This window comes from Thamnophis sirtalis, unplaced genomic scaffold (assembly GCF_051295495.1).
Source record: "Thamnophis sirtalis isolate CommonGarterSnake01/CBP01778 unplaced genomic scaffold, rThaSir2_p1.2 scaffold_10, whole genome shotgun sequence".
Lineage (NCBI taxonomy): Eukaryota > Metazoa > Chordata > Lepidosauria > Squamata > Natricidae > Thamnophis > Thamnophis sirtalis.
Window position 1 is genome coordinate 37581241 of NW_028261390.1, and position 16676 is coordinate 37597916.

The 16676-nt window shown below is 42.2% G+C and overlaps 2 protein-coding genes across 3 annotated transcripts in view; one reads left to right on the forward strand and one right to left on the reverse strand.

Moving 5' to 3' along the window:
- Positions 1-16676, reverse strand: part of HSPA4L (heat shock protein family A (Hsp70) member 4 like) — a 42721-nt gene that overhangs the window by 18972 nt on the left and 7073 nt on the right. The window contains exons 7-10 of one of the 2 annotated variants that reach the window (XM_087724407.1): positions 16257-16501; positions 16097-16134; positions 5469-5620; positions 4943-5049 (exon numbers count right to left, since the gene is read on the reverse strand). In XM_087724407.1, coding sequence (XP_087580533.1) covers positions 4943-5049; positions 5469-5620; positions 16097-16134; positions 16257-16501 — 542 coding nt within the window. Of the gene's footprint in view, positions 1-4942; positions 5050-5468; positions 5621-16096; positions 16174-16256; positions 16502-16676 lie in introns of both variants that reach the window. The other variant, XM_014063053.2, reaches the window with a different exon arrangement.
- On the forward strand, positions 11544-14590 carry LOC148043856 (uncharacterized). The gene is made up of 2 exons (XM_087724408.1): positions 11544-13116; positions 14109-14590. The coding sequence occupies exons 1-2, from the start codon at positions 12205-12207 to the stop codon at positions 14541-14543; spliced, it is 1347 nt and encodes a 448-aa protein (XP_087580534.1). The 5' UTR covers positions 11544-12204; the 3' UTR covers positions 14544-14590.

A 16676-nucleotide genomic window follows, 5' to 3' on the forward strand; every position in this document is an offset into this window, starting at 1 on the left:
AAAAAGACATTACTTTTGGGAATTTATGCTCCTAATCAACAGCAAGACGGATTCTATAGAAATCTTCATGCTAAATTAGTACAGTGAGACTATAAGTCTTGTATACTATTGGGTGACTGGAACGGTGTGATTGACACTAAAAGAGATAAGAAGACCTCTCGCCCAAATACTAAAATGCGAGCTAAGCTACCCAAACCTTTTTTTGACATGATGGACGATTTTGAATTGAGAGATATTTGGCGAGAAAGAAACGCAGAGGAATATGATTTCACCTTCTTTTCTGATAGACATCAATCCTTTTCAAGGATTGATTTTATACTAATCACTAATGATTTACTTTCTAGGGTGAAGAAGACAAAGATTGCGGCGAGGGTCCTTTCGGATCATAACCCAGTATGGATGGAATTGGGAAGGGTAGTGCAGACAAGAAGGTCTTGGAGGCTGAATGAAAACTTATTCAGATATGAAAAGTACATTAATGATTGTAAAAAATTGTTATCTGAATACTTTGTTCTGAATATGAATAAGGGTACACCTATGGAATTTGTATGGGATGCAAGCAAAGCGTTTATGAGAGGAGTACTGATGAATATAAACAAAATACATAGACATAAACAAGGGTTAAAACGAAAAGAATTGGAAGAGGAAATTAAAGGGAAAGAGTTGGAGTTAACATTGAATCCAGGCGATACAAAGGTTAAGGAAGCAATTACCATATTAAAATCCCAATTTGATATGTTGATCTCTGACCAGGTAGCCACTAGTTTATTATTGCAAAACACAACACTTTTTGTAACGCAAATAAACCGGGCAGATGGTTAGCTTATCAGATTAGGAAAAAAAGGAAAATTCGAAATGTAACCAAATTGATTTATAGAGGGAAGGAGGTGTTTCAACAGGAGGAGATTCAAAAGGCATTTCGGGAATTTTTCACAGAATTGTATAAAGGGGACAAAATTAAGGGTTTAGATATAGACAAATACTTAGATAAAGAGAAAATACCCCTAGTGAGAGAAGAGTACAGGCAAAACTTGAACCAACCAATAACCTCAGGGGAAATCTTGCAGGTAATTAAGCAACTAAAGTTAGGGAAAGCGCCAGGCACAGATGGCTTGACAGCGGTCTACTATAAAAATTTACAGTTAGAAATGGTAGAACCTCTTAGAGAACTATTTAATAAAATTCAAACGGAAGGTAAAGTGCCCCCATCTTGGAAGACAGCGTTTATATCTTTGATACCCAAAGAAGATCAAGATACTACCCAACCAAAAAATTATAGACCTATCTCATTACTTAATGTAGATTATAAAATTTTTACTAAAATACTAGCAAATAGGTTAATGGTGGTTATTCAACAATTGATACATACCGACCAAACAGGTTTTATACAGGGGAGACAGATGAAGAGTAATGTTAGACTAATTATTAATGCATTAGAATATTTGGGAAAGAACAACCAAATTCCTGCTGCGTTCATATTTCTGGATGCTGAGAAGGCCTTTGATCGAGTTAACTGGCAATTTCTGTTGAAGATATTGCAAAAAATGCAGATAGGAGATAGCTTTTTACGGTCAATTAGTGCAATATACCAACAGCAAACAGCTCAAATCATAGTCAACGGAAGTTTAACAGACCCTTTTCAAATCAGAAAAGGTACAAGACAGGGCTGTCCTTTGTCCCCACTATTGTTCATTATAACTTTGGAAGTGTTGTTGAATAAAATACGGGGCTTGGATGGTCTAAAAGGGATCAAGATTAGGCAGCAAGAATACAGAGTCAGCGCTTTTGCGGATGATTTGGTCATAATATTGGAACAACCATAGGAATCTAGTATGGTTTTAATGAATACGATTAATCAATATGGTCAAGTGTCTGGTTTTAAAATAAATTTAGGGAAAACAAAAATATTAGCTATAAATATGAATACTAAACAAAAGGAAGAACTAGGAGGGATGTTAGGATGTGAGGTAGTCAAAAAAGTCAAATATCTTGGGGTTAATATTTTAGTCTCAAACGGGAAATTATATAAGCACAATTATGAACCACTTTGGCGGAGTATACAGATAGAGATGAAAAAATGGGAGAAACTGCACTTATCTTTGTTGGGTAGGATAGCGGCAGTGAAAATGAACATCTTACCAAAATTTTTATTTCTTTTTCAAATGTTACCTATACTTAAAAAAGATGTGAATCTTTTAGAATGGCAGAAGGGTATCAACAAATTTGTATGGGCCGGAAAGAAGCCGAGGGTAAAGATGAAAATAATGCAAGATGTACGCGAGAGAGGAGGCTTGAAATTACCTAACCTAAAATTATATTATGATGCAGTGGCGCTATCCGCAATTAGTGATTGGACCCATTTAACCAACGATAGAATACTGAATATCGAGGGACACGATCTGGTATATGGTTGGCATGCTTACTTGTTATTCAACAAAAAATTGGATAAGAATTTTAAAAGTCATATCTTAAGAAATGCTTTACTGCGGGTCTGGAAAAAATATCAATATAAACTAAATGACAAGTTACCCATGTGGGCAATTCCTAGACATGCAATTGAAAATATGAATATAGCACAAAAACAGGATAGAACCACCTACAGACAACTTCTCACTTTGGAAAGGGGGGTTCTACAACTAAAATCTTTAGAGGTACTGAAAGAGGAGAAGGTAGTTCAAACATGGTTCCAGTATGGCCAATTACAGGCCAGGTGGAAAATAGACCAAAAAACTGGTTTTATCCAAGTTGAGGATAATTTGTTTAAACAAATAAGAGATCAAAGTTTAATGGATATAAAGAGGATATATAATGTATTAATACAGATGGATTCGGAAACAGAATTAGTTAAAGATTGTATGATAAAGTGGGCTCAAAATATTGAGGAACCAATAATGTTGGACACATGGGAAAGAATATGGGTAAGAAATGTGAAATTCACACAAGCACAAAACCTGAGAGAAAATTTTTATAAGATGTTTTATAGATGGCATTTATATCCTAAAAAGCTGGCTTCTATGTATCCGAATGTACAGCCTAAATGTTGGAGATGTGGTTCTCTCGATGCTACATATTTTCATATATGGTGGACTTGTCAAAAGGTTAAGGCATTTTGGATAAAAATGTGGTGGATTACGCAAAATATCTTTAAAAGAAGGATAAAGTTTACTCCTCAGTTATTTTTACTAGGTATATGTACTGACTTTACAGCGGTAGAGACTAATTTGGTTCTGCACCTAATAACGGCAGCAAGACTGTTGGTGGCGCAATATTGGAAGAAAGAAGACTTGCCTACAACTCAAGAATGGACATTGAAAGTTACAAACCTAGCCGAGATGGCTAAAATATCGGCATATCTTAAAGACCATTCAAATGAGAGATATAAACGAGACTGGAAAAAATGGATTGACTATATACAAAACAAATACGGGACTAAGAAATTCCAGATAGCTTATCCTTAAGATTAGGAATAATCTAAACTGCTCAAAGTTAGTGTAACATGAAGAAGCTGAGTTCAATGCAGAGATGTTATCAACTTCTCTTTTTTATTTCCTTTGTCTTAATATATTTTAGACTGTGTTTGTTAAAAATCTATACCGTGTACGGGCTCTGGGAAGTCGGGGGGGGGGGGAAGGGAGGTGGGATGTGAGGGGGGGAGGGGGGATATTTAGTATGTGTTAGATCTCAAAGTAACGCAACTGCACTTGTATACTGTTGCTCTTTAATTCCACTGTAAAAATAGGACAAGCTGAATACATTAATAGATAGTAGAAATACACCGAAGGGAGGAGTAGAGGGATATCAGAAAGAGGGGTAGAGAGGGTGGGAGAGAGGATTGGAGGGAGGGTGAGAAGGGAGGGAGTGTACCGGGAGAGAGGAGTGGTAGAGGGGGAGGGGAAGTAGGGTAGAGGGGAATGAAGGAGGGAAGATGGAAAGTTGGAGGGGGGCGTAAGAAAGGGTGTATGGAGGGTTGAAGAGGTACATTGGTTTCTATTTTGGGGGGTATTGTTGACAAGAGGAATGGCTGTGTTTATTGTTTAATGTTATATGGCCCCGGTTATGTACAGTATATATGTGACTGTACGAAATGAAAATGGAAAAATAAAAAATGCATTTAACAAGAACCATCAAGCACAGTGGTAGTGAAGTGATGGTTTCAGCTTGTTGAACTGAAACAACGTTGTAAACAAGAGTGGACCAAAATTCCTCCACAACTAAGTGAAAGACTGAGAAAGTCATATAGAAAACGATTACGGTCCAAGTTATTGCTGCAAGCTGTTGAACCCTGAAGTGTAGTTTTCACACATGGCTTCTCCATTTTTGCTTTCTTTTTGTAAAATAAATGATGACATGGTGTAATATGCCATGTGTGGTTGTTCATCTGAGCTTGCATTACCTACTCTTAAGAACTAGAAAACTAGATGATTTTTACTATGTCCTGATATGTAACACCATAAAACTTTGTCAAAGAGGGTGTACTTTCTTTTTCACATGTAAGTATCTGAGTACTTAGAAAAACAGAGTTATGTTAAGCTTCAAAATTATTTTATCCCAATGCTCAGTAGTTATTGCCTTCTCATCCCACAATGAGCATGAATGTCATATTCATAGAAAAGATGAGATGGGAATGCCTTGTATTTGCCAAAACAAATTTTGGAAATGCTCATAAAAGGAACGTGAGAAGAATGCTTACTATAATGTGAATAGCAAAAGGATTGGGGGGCTCTGCTCTTCAAGGAAAATAAAAACATGAAGAATTGTATTTCTTTACAAGATAAAGAAATTATGTAATAGTTTTTAATGTATAAATCAGTGGACTTTATAATTTATAATTCATACAAATAATACTTGTACAAAGTTAACAAATGGCAAATCTAACCTACTTTTGTTTATAGATATACTATCTACTTAGTTATTTCATATTTTTAAATCTCAAAACTCTTACCCTGTTCCTTCCTCATAAGATGATTGCCACCTCAGAGTAATTGAGTAAGGAACAACATCTGTGATGGAAAATTCACGAACTTTAAATGCTGGGGACAGAATTGCACACTAGAAAAGAAATGGAGTATCACTCAGACATGTGTCTGGTACATATTTATTTTATTTATGAGGTACTTATAACATTTTAACTTCACAATTATAAAACCTTAGAAAAATTGTTGTGGCAAAATCTATGATGTTGGAGATGACTAGTAACTTTTTTTCTGTGACCAGAAAAATTATACAAGAGATGTAACATTGCTCACAAACAGAGATCAGCTGTTTCAGAGAACAGATTCAGGATTAGTCAAAATGATTAATTTAAAATATATATATATAATTTAATTTTTGTTAAATTGGTTAAATAGCTGTGTTACCTTCAACTCCTTAATGTAAAGATTAATGTAATTATAGCATGCTTCTTTTGATAAATTTGCAAGACCAAGAAATTTAAGTAGTTATACTGAAAAGAAAACCAGTTAACACACCTGTAATGCACAACCCCTTGCAACAGCTTCATCTGCATTTAATGTGGTACTTATCTCTTTACAGAAAAAATTGCAAATCTCTTCCTTCACAGCTGGAATACGAGTTGCTCCACCTACTATTTCTACACTGTAAATATCTTCACGCTGTAGTTCTAGGAGACAAATGAGATAATTTGTTTTTATGGATGCAAAATATCATCAATTTTAGAGGGAATGGGTTCATTTGGTGGAAAGACTGCAAGAATGGAAGCAGTTTCTCTATCATACATTGGCATGTCTCTTCTGTTAACATTAAAAACTACTGAATACTTGTGGAAATTCTATTTCAAAAATATACTTACCATTCTTATAGGTAATAGGACTCTAAGAATTAGATAAGCATGCCAAAATAATAATGAGAAATTAATGCCACATATAACATAGGAAGCTATCTGTTAGGTTCCAGAGCCTAGCAGAAGTGAATACATAATGAAAATAGATAATAAAAATAAATATGGTATAGTGTACGGTACTAAATTGGCAGTGAGGAGTAACATCTGGCAAAAGGTCGTTTGATCTGTTCAGTTTTATTAAAAAAGACAAAAAGGCCCCAAATATGATATATGCCTTTCTTGGCTCTCTAAAGAGACAACTGTAAAGTAAGCAGACATATTGGATAATTTTTCTTTAATATTAACTTTTGTTTTTCAGCTACATCCTAGGTTATTAGGATTTCTGCTGTTCTGATTGCAAATGTTCATGTTTCCGTAACCAAAACTGATATCCAGTAGAAGAAAAGTCTAAGGAAATTTATGAGAATCCCAACTTCTGAAGAAACGGGCATATTTTAACAAAAATAAAGCAATTTCAGGACAAGGTCTCAAAACAGTTCTATAAAAGAAAAATGTGTTCAAGGACCATGAAGTGCTCAGACTAGAACTAGAATCCTAAAAAAGAAGCATTTCAAACCACAAGATTTTAATGCAAACTTCATTTGTTTTGCTCTACTCTGATTTTTACTTCTATTATGATTATTATTGGAATAGAAAAAAAATGAAAACATTTATGATAAAATGCTTGTCTTCATCCAGATTGGCTATACTTAAACCATTATCTGTGGAAATAAGAACCATCAGAATCTTAAATGAGCTTTGGGACCATCAGGAGAATGGATACACAGATGTCCTATACTGAACTTATACAGTATAACCAGAAACACTGTGCTCTGCAGGTGCATGGTACAATATTTTAAAGTGATGGTCAAATAATGAGAACTACCATTTAACAAATGAACTATAGCAAACTAGTGATTATTGACAAGTATAAAATATAAGGTAAATTTTCTCTCTCCCCCCCCCTTTAGTTTTGATTATTTTCATCTTTTACTGTACACTTGTGCCGGCTACTTGACTATACTATCCTAATCTCTACAAAGTCTATGAATCCCAAGGACCTATTACTTAATTTCTTGAGACTCATGATTTTGGTTGCTTATTCAATGTTAGATCTGAATCTGTATATGTACAGTCTAGCTCTTCTTTCCCAATCTTCTACCAAATTTTCCTTCCAGCACATTTTATTTTCTTTCCAAACCAACAGAGTATTCAAATACAATTAGGACTCTGTCTGTCTGCCTGTCCATTAGCATGATGATAGTCTAAAAACTAAGTAGGATTGGATCAAATTTGATGTGAAGAACTAAACAAAAGAAAGATCAAGTTCAAAAATAGACTGGCTCAGACCAGAAACTAGAGCATAAAAAAAAATCCAAAAAATTTCCTCAAATGCATTCCTTAGGGAAGAGGCAATTTGGCAGCTGCTCAGCATATTACCAACTCCTGCAATCTTAGAACCTTTCCTTCCTCTTTGTCACATGACAGAGCAAAACTATTAGGGGATTAAAAAAAATCTAGAAGCCATACTTTGCATGTTTTTCTTCTCTTATTTGGTTTCTAATCTATTATATTGGATGCCATTTTTCTATCTCGATCAGGGGTGTCAACCTCAATTTCACTGAGGGCTACATCAGGGCTGTGGTTGACGGGCCGGGTGGGTATGGATAACTGGGTGGGTGTGGCCAGCTTGACTCCATTCACTGGGCGTGGCTGACTGGGTAGGCATGGCCAGCTTGATGCCACACCCCAAACTGCTGGCATGTTTCCTCTTCGCACTGGGTAGATCGGGTTGAAGCCACACTGCCTGATATTTCCTCTTTGCATTGGGTAGACCGGGCTGAGGCAATGTGGGCTGGCCCCTTACATTTTCCAGGCCCACGGGCCTTGTGTTTGACACCCCTGATCTAGATAATTTTTTTTTCTTCCCTCATCTTATTAGCATCTTTTCTTTTTTTATTATTATTAACGGTTTTTTATTTTTTATTTTCAAAACAAACACAACACATAAAACCTTCCTTTTTTACATACTGTAGAAAGTGTATCAGTTGGTTATAAAAAACTTTCATGTATCTCTTCCACAATCATCAAGCATAATTCATATTAACTCAAGTATTTTAACTCAGATATTTATACGTGTTACCGTCATCATACCTCCATTTTCATTTGACTATAGTTGTTTAAACGTCCTTCATCATAAAATATACCACGATTTAATACATAACCACATACTGGCATTTCATTTACTATCTCTAAAATCCTCCAATGACACTAAATCCTTATGTCCTATTCTAGCTAAACATCCATAATATTTAATAACAAAGTTTTCTATCCTTCTTTCCAAATCACTGTTTACAATTTACATTTCATTTCCTTATATTGTACCCATACATATATATACGTTATTATCATTATCCCTCCTTTATTTGACTATATCCTGCATCATATCATTTTTCCCCCTAGTAATCAAGACTTAACTGAATCTAACTTAATTCTTTTTTTTATTATTATAATCCAAAAGGGTTTCTAATCTTCCTTTCATGGGTACCATTCAATATTCATATCCAGTTATTACTTATCATAACACTACACATTGTATACATTATTATCATTATCAATTATTTATTTAACTATATTATCACAAAATTTAGCTAAATTTAGCTAGTTTAAATTATACTCTTCCATCTATCAACCTGTATCTTTCCAGTAACAAAACAGTGTCATATCTTCTGCCATTTGTGGCGTCAGTCCTCTAATCATCTCCTTAATCAGCTTTGTATGGACTCCTCTTAGCAACTCTTTGCTTATAAAATCTCTCATGTAATTTCGATGCCCTTCTTCTGTTTCCTTAATCTGCTTATCTTTGATTGTCGATGGTGTTATCAAAACTATTGCTAATAGGATTTCTCTTTTTAAATCCATAAATTCTTTTATTTTTTCCTCTTCTGTATCTTCCCATCTGGGGTAGGTTTCCCCTCCATTTAATTCCTCTTTCAGTATGCCACGCTTTCCATTTTCAGAAACAAACCAATCACCATAAATATCAGCAATTTTAATTTCTTTATATTCATTTTCCTCTTTGATTTTTTTTATTTTATCCGCTACTTTCTCCAGTGCACTGCTCAGAGAGCCCAAATGCTGGGTTAACACAGCCTATCTGCCCTTGGACTGAGTGATGTTTTTCTTGACCACGCCTCCCTTTGCCTGCACATGCTCAATTCGAAAACTCAGTCCGCCCGAGTTAGGGCTGTTTTGGGAGAGCTCCAGTCTAAGGTCAGATAGGCTGGAAAAAGTTTCCCAATTTGGACCACGTTTAAATTCTCAGATAGAGGAAATCACGCTTCTACATCAGGTCTGTCTATTTGCCTCCAGTGAGGCTTCCGTCGCTTTAAGAGAAGGGCTGCCGGGTTTCCCTGCTGTTGCTAATTGCAAGCACTGCAGGGGGTTGAAAAGGCTTGCACAGCGGGGGCTGGCTAGCAAGGGAGCAATTAGTGGGATAAACCAAGTTCCCTGTTGGAACAGGGGCGTCCCAGGGGGAGGAAAAGTCCAGCAAAGGCTCTGAGAAGGCTCTAAAGCAGGTGAGCCGGATTGCTAGGATTCCCTCGCCTGCTCCATTTTGCCCGGCAACAGCAGCGACGGCTGGAGCCTTCGCGCGCTTTTCAGGGCTGGAAAGAGCGGGAAGCGGCTGCGCGCGCACTCCCCGTCATTTTGGATCGCTCCGACTCACTGTGCAGAGCGGCAGAGCTCGGAGCGTGCGAGGAACAAGGCAGCAAGAAGAGCCCAGCCAGCCAACGGAGCCTCAGCGAGCCCTCAACGACTGCAGAACGCCGCGGGGAGGCTGGGGGCTAGACTGGGGAGCCAGCTAGTCTCTCCCTCCAGAAAATAAGCTAAGTCTCGGGGAACCGAGGGCGGTGGGAGGAAGGAAATCTGACCCCAAGGCGGCCCTTCCCTCCTGGAGATTCTGCCAGCGCTTTTGGACTGCAAAGGCCAGCGCGTGCCCATCCCAACTCCAGCTATCTTCCAGGCCTCGTGGGGACCTGAAATGGCTGAGGAATGCAGGGAGGCCTTCGGGGAACAGGTGGGGCCCTCCAGCAAGCGCTGCAAGCTGGATCCCTCTGTAAATAAAGGCAAAGGGCACAAAGGCTCACTTGAAAGGTCTTCTCCAAGAGCCACAGTGGATCCCAGGGAGGTTTCAAGGCCCCTTCAGCCAGAACCTAGCCCAGACCGTCGCAGCAGGGAGTCAGCTTCCCCTGATCGTGAGGCCCAATCCCCGGGGACAGTGAATTCTTGTCTGGGGATAACTATGCATCCAGGGATCCATCTCCTGAAGCATCTTTGGGGTACCCCGACTCCCCTAGCTCCTCCATCGGAGAGGAACGAGATTCTGTCTTCCCTTTGGGAAGAGTGGATCCAGCTCAGGCAGGCCTTGCCAGCGCAGGCCCAGTAAGCAAAAGAAAAAAAGGGGAAAAAGTCCTGCTCTTTCTGATGAAATGAGGGAGGTAATTTCCTTAGCCATCTCCCAAGGGTTAGCTGAAGGCATTAAGCGCAAGGGCTCTCGCAAGGGCAAGGCCCCAAAGGAGAAACGCAAACCTAGGGCCTCCACCTCTAAGGAGCCTGTATCCTCCTCCCCATCTTCAAGCCCCTCTCACTCTGGGCTATCAAGTTCTGAGCAGGAAGAAGGGGAGATTTTCGCCCTTTCCGAAGACGAAAACCCCACCCCTGACAAGCCAAAATTCTCTGGCCTGTTTCAACCGTCATTATTCAAGTCTATCTTGCACAAAGCCATGAGGGCCACAGAGTTAGGCCCCACTTCCAGACCTGAGGCCTCTCAGGCTTCCACTTCCAAGGATCTTAAGCATGGGTTGTTCAAAGAGACAGTAGAAACTCCCGAGGTTATTCCTGTGCCAGACCTATTTATGGACGCGGTACAGCGCCAGTGGCTACAGCCAGGCACCCTGACCAACCCCAGTGGGGGGGATAGAACTCTATATGCAGTAGAAGATAAAATGGAGGAAATCCTCAAATTCCCAGAAGTAGATGCCCCAGTTGTGTCTCTGACTTCCAATTCCAACCTGCCAGCTGAGCTCCTAGAGGGACTTAAGGCAGAAGATAAGAGGTCAGAAAAGGCATGTCAGAAAACACACATGGCGTCTGCCTGGGCCATCAAGGCATCCACCTCTGCCTCCTTTTTTATTAGGGCAACCCTATTCTGGCTGCGCCAACTCAGGTCCAGACCCCCGCCCAGGAAATCTAGGTGGCGCCATGAGCTGACCAAGATTATTACCGCTGTCGAGTATTCGGCGGATGCCACCTTGACAGCAGCAAAATTCTCTTCCAGAGCTCTAGCTTCCAATATCACCTCCCGCCGCCTCCTATGGCTCAGGCACTGGCAGGCCGAAATGAAGGCTAAATGGAAGCTGGCATCGGCCCCATTTAAAGGGGGCTTTCTGTTTGGAGAGGCCCTGGACAAGTTTGTCACCGAAACCAAGGACAAACGCAAGATCCTTCCGGCAACCTTTAAAAGGGGTGACCGGAAAGGGGCGGGGTCCTTTCGTAAGAGACCCTACAGGAGCCAGGAAACAGGGCAATCTTCTCACCCTTCCTCCTATCAGAGGCCCTTTCAGGCAGGGGGGGATAGGCACCAAGACAGATCCTTCGGGGCTCGTGCCAACCAATCCCAGTCTTCCTTTTGGAGACCATTCCGAGGAGGAGGAAACAACAGTGGTGGATCCCGGCCCTTTTGTAAGGGAAAGTGACGGTCACAGGGATCCCCCCATCGGGGGTCGGCTACAGCTGTATGCCGACAGGTGGGAGGAGATAACATCGGACAAGTGGGTCCTCAACACCATTCGCAAGGGCCTTCTCCTGGACTTCCTATCCTTTCCCCAAAGAAAGTTTATCCGCTGTCCTACCCCCAGGAACCCAGAAAAGAGGGAACGCATGAGGGCAGAAATCTGCCATCTCCTAGAGATAGAGGCGATAGAGCCAGTCCCCAGGGATCAGCAGGGGAGGGGCTTCTATTCGATCCTCTTCCTAGTGCCCAAAAGTTCAGGGGGGTGGAGGGCCATCTTGGACCTCAAGAGCCTAAATCAGCATCTGGCTTACAAGAGGTTCAAGATGCAGTCACTCCACTCCATCCTGGGCTGTGTGAGGGAGGGGGACCTATTGACATCAATAGATCTCAAAGAGGCCTACCTGCATGTCCCCATCCATGTGGCCCACAGGCGGTTCCTGAGGTTCTACGCGGAAGGGAAGCATTTCCAGTACAGGGCTCTTCCCTTCGGGCTATCATCTGCGCCCAGAACATTCACCAAAATTCTGGCAGTGCTAGCGGCTCATCTCCGCAACCATCCGGTTCGTCTGGAATGTTATTTAGACGACATAATCATTCACTCTCTCACCACCAAGCAGGCACACCGCGATGTTTCTCTAACTGTGCAGACCCTGCAGTACCATGGCTTCTCTGTCAACATGGAGAAGAGCCAGTTCCGACCATCCACCTGTATACAGCACCTGGGTGCGGTCATCAACTCCACCTCCTGCCAGGTATTTCTTTCGCCAGACCGGCTGTCAAACCTGAGACGCAGAGTGAAGCACTGCAGCCTTGCCAGGTCGGTACCCATCATTCAGCTGTCCCAGCTCCTGGGGATAATGATCTCATGCCTGGGGGTGGTTCCCTGGGCTCGCCTTCACGCCAGGGAGCTGCAGTGGTTTCTGCTGCCAGTGCAGAGGGCCAGGAACAGCAACTCACTCAGGCGGGTTCGGCTCCCACGAAAGGTGATCCGGTCTCTGGCATGGTGGAGGTCCAAGGCAGTCAGGAAGGGCTTCCTGTTCAAGGAGCCGGAGAGACTAGTTGTCACCACGGATGCCAGCCTCCTGGGGTGGGGCGCCCACTGTCAGGGCCACCTAGCCCAAGGCCGATGGACTCAGAGGGAGGCCGCCCACAGCATCAATTGGCTGGAACTGAGGGCAGCTCGCCTAGCGCTGAGAAAGTTCGCATCTCTAGTAAGAGGGGCTCATGTACTGTTGATGACAATGTGGCGACAAAAGCGCACATAAACCGGCAAGGGGGCACTCGATCAAAGGCCCTCATGCTCGAGGCAGAAGCGCTGGGCAGGTGGGCGGAACGTCATCTGGCTTCTCTCAGTGCAGATCACATCTCCGGCATAAGCAACCGGGAAGCAGACTGGCTGAGCCGCCAGTGCATCGACCACTCGGAGTGGCGCCTGCACCCGGACCTGTTCCAGCAGATCGTGAGGAGGTTCGGCAAGCCACAGGTAGACCTGTTTGCCACACACAACAACACACAGCTCCCACGCTTCTTCAGTCGCTACCACTCGCCCCAGGCGGAGGGAACAAATGCTCTGAGGTCAGCGTGGCCTCAGGGACTTCTGTATGCCTTCCCTCCACTTCCGCTCATCCCTCAAGTGGTGAACAAGCTCCTGACCGAAAAGGCAGACCTCATTCTGGTGGCTCCCTTCTGGCCCAGAAGGCCCTGGTACGCAGACCTGGTCAGCCTCTCAGTTCAAAGACCTTGGAGAATCCCCCGGGACAAGATTGCCCTCAGCCAGGGGGCCATCACCCATCCGGAGCTCCAGTGGCTGCAGCTAGCCATTTGGCACTTGAAGGGGAGCTCCTGAGAAAGCAAAAATTCTCTGACCAGGTCATTCGAACAATCCAAGCGTCCAGGAAGCCCTCTACGACTAGAATCTACGATGCCACCTGGGCCGCCTTCTCACGGTGGTGCAAGACTAGGAACATAGAGGCCTCCTCAGCCTCGATCCCTCAGACCCTAGACTTTTTGCAAGAGGGTCTGGATAAGGGCCTTGCAGTCAGCACCCTCAGACGCCAGGTTGCAGCGTTGTCTACCATCCTGGCAAAGGGCTCCTCTCGCTCGCTGAGTCAGCTCCCCCAGATCAAGAGCTTTCTCAAGGGAGCAGCGAACATCAGCCCTCCAACTGTTCACCGGTATCCGTCATGGGATCTTCCATTTGTGCTTAAGGCCCTGACCAAAGCCCCATTTGAGCCTTTGAAAAAGACCAGTCTGCGCTACCTCACCATCAAAACCGCTTTCCTGGTGGCCATTACATCCGCTCGCAGGGTATCCGAGCTTGCTGCGCTCTCTGTCAGGGAGGATTTGTGCGTAGTTCACCCGGACAGAGTAATATTGAGACTTGATCCGTCATTTGCTCCGAAAATTAACTCTCTGTTTCACAGGACTCAAGAACTTATTTTGCCCAATTTCTGTCCCCATTCTTCTCACCCTAAGGAGCGTGAGTGGCACAAGCTGGACGTGAGACGGGCCGTGCGCACGTATGTAAAGAGAACAAAGGACTACCGCCGGTCAGAGGCTTTCTTTGTCTCCTTCCTCCCTGCGTCCCTGGGCCGCAAGGTCTCCTCTCACACTGTGGGACGTTGGCTACGTGCTTGCATCAAACTGGCATATGAGCACCAGGGCAAGACGGCTCCGAGACGAATCACCGCTCACTCCACCAGGAGTGCTGCAACGTCTGCAGCCTGGGCAACCCAGGCCTCTATCCTAGACATTTGTAGAGCGGCCACCTGGGCTTCCCCCACGGCCTTTATTAGAAACTATAAGATTGACACCTTTGCCTCAGCCGAAGCCTCCTTTGGCAGAAGAGTATTACAAAGAGTGGCTGAAATGCCAGAGGCTTCGGCGCTTCCCCACCCTGGGACTCAATAGCTTGGGCATGTCCCAGCATTTGGGCTCTCTGAGCAGTGCACTGGAGAAAGACCATTGGCTTACCTGAACGGTCGTTCTCGGGGCACTGCGAAGAGAGCCCAAACCCACCCGGGTGTTAGTATTGAACGATGTGGCTGTATTGACTGTAATTGATTACAGGACGGTTCCTTCGTTTTCGAATTGAGCATGTGCAGGCAAAGGGAGGCGTGGTCAAGAAAAACATCACTCAGTCCAAGGGCAGATAGACTGTGTTAACCCAGCATTTGGGCTCTCTTCGCAGTGCCCCGAGAACGACCGTTCAGGTAAGCCAACGGTCTTTTTCCATTTGATGAACATCTTCAACTTCTCCGTCATATTTTACTGTTAGATGCACTAAGTAATCCAACTTCTTCTCTATCCTCTCACTTGTATTTGATAGTTTCTGTATTTCTGAGAGTATCTTTTGCAGATTTAAAACTTCTTTCTGGTGTTGAAATTGTGCCATGATTTCCAGCTGACAAACACTGCTACTCTAGCTTAGAAGGTTTTAGCAGAATTAAGCATCACAATAACATTTCACCTTTCTCTGGTTAAGAATCTACTTCAAAGGAACACCTGTGTGTTTTTCTTCTTATCTCTCTATAAACAAGCTGTGAGTCCTTGAAGTGCCAAGCCAGGATAATCAGTGAAAAAAGTATTTCGTTTGCAATACACAAACATCTAGCTTCCGAGTAGCAGCGTTACAATGTTACAATTTCTTTGTTTCTTTTTGTATCTTTGTATTTCAAGTTTTAAAAAAGGACCGATTCTTAAATGAGTTAGGAAAACACCCACAGTAATGAAAGAGGAGAGTTTTAGTCCATAGATTACGGAGAATAGTCAAAGAAAAAAAATAGAAGGAAACTTAATCCATTCGTTTTAAAAGGCTTGCATAAATTCGATCTGTAAAAATAGCATTTAAAAAGATAAACCACTGTTCAAAACCAGCCCAAATTTAATTCAGCCGCTTATTTATTCTGTTCTCCAATTTAAATTAATTTTAAGGTTTTTTTTATAGGCAGTCACTTTTAAAACAGTAAAAATTCCTCACCAGCTGAAAACACTTTCTCTTTCCATATCCTTCCATTTTGGAGCCGCCCCGACCTCATCAGCCATTTGGCTGGATTTTTTGTCACCGGCTTGAAGAGCTTCTCTTGGATCAATCAGAGACTTTGGGATGTCCCTGTGATCAGTAAGATGTATTCTTCCTGTTCACAATCTCTACGGGATGGTTTAGGTCCATTTGGACCACCCAGAGACAAAAGTGTCGACTGCGATCTCAGAGCATTGAGATTGCACGTCGTGTCATCGCGACTTCGGCTCCTCCCTTCTTTTTAGCATCTTTTCTGTACCTGATAGAATCACACATACCTAACTTTGTAAGAACACCAATGCCAAAATATTATTTTTTCAATGTCCATAGACATTAAAAAATTAAAGAATATTCAATGTGATAGGCATGATCTACAGTAGCAAGCAGAAGCCTGTATATTAAATATAAGCATTCAAAATAAGCTGTTGCAGCATTTACTTACTAGCTTGTTCCATCACTGCTCTCAAAGGAGGTTCTACTCTGGCCAGAAGAGATGCACACAATTGTTCAAACTGAGCCCTATTTTGAGAAAAGAATATTAAATATTTCAGGCATAAAAATGGTTATCTCATAATTCCCACTTTATACAATGAATATGGTACCTGTTCATTTTGCTAGAGACATCAACGTCATTCATAAAGCATTCTATGTTTACTGGAAGATCAGAAGTATTTGCACTCATCAGCTTCTTCAGTTTTTCACATTCCTGGTATAATCGCAGCAATGCTCGACCATTGTCCTTAACATTAAGTTTATATTTCATCCTGAACTCTTCACAGAAATAATCTACCAAAGCATCATCAAAGTTTCTACCACCCAAAAAGGGATCAAATGTAGTAGCAAGTACCTATGAAATTAAGCACAATAATAAGGAACATAAAAGCAAGCAAGAAAGAAAAAGACTTGTGGTTAGATAATGCAAATAGAAGTCTAATGCAGTGTCAGTGCAAGAATAATCCACTGTATAAATCTGCTGGCATTACATCCTTATCCTTATTATTATAACTATTATTATTTAAGAT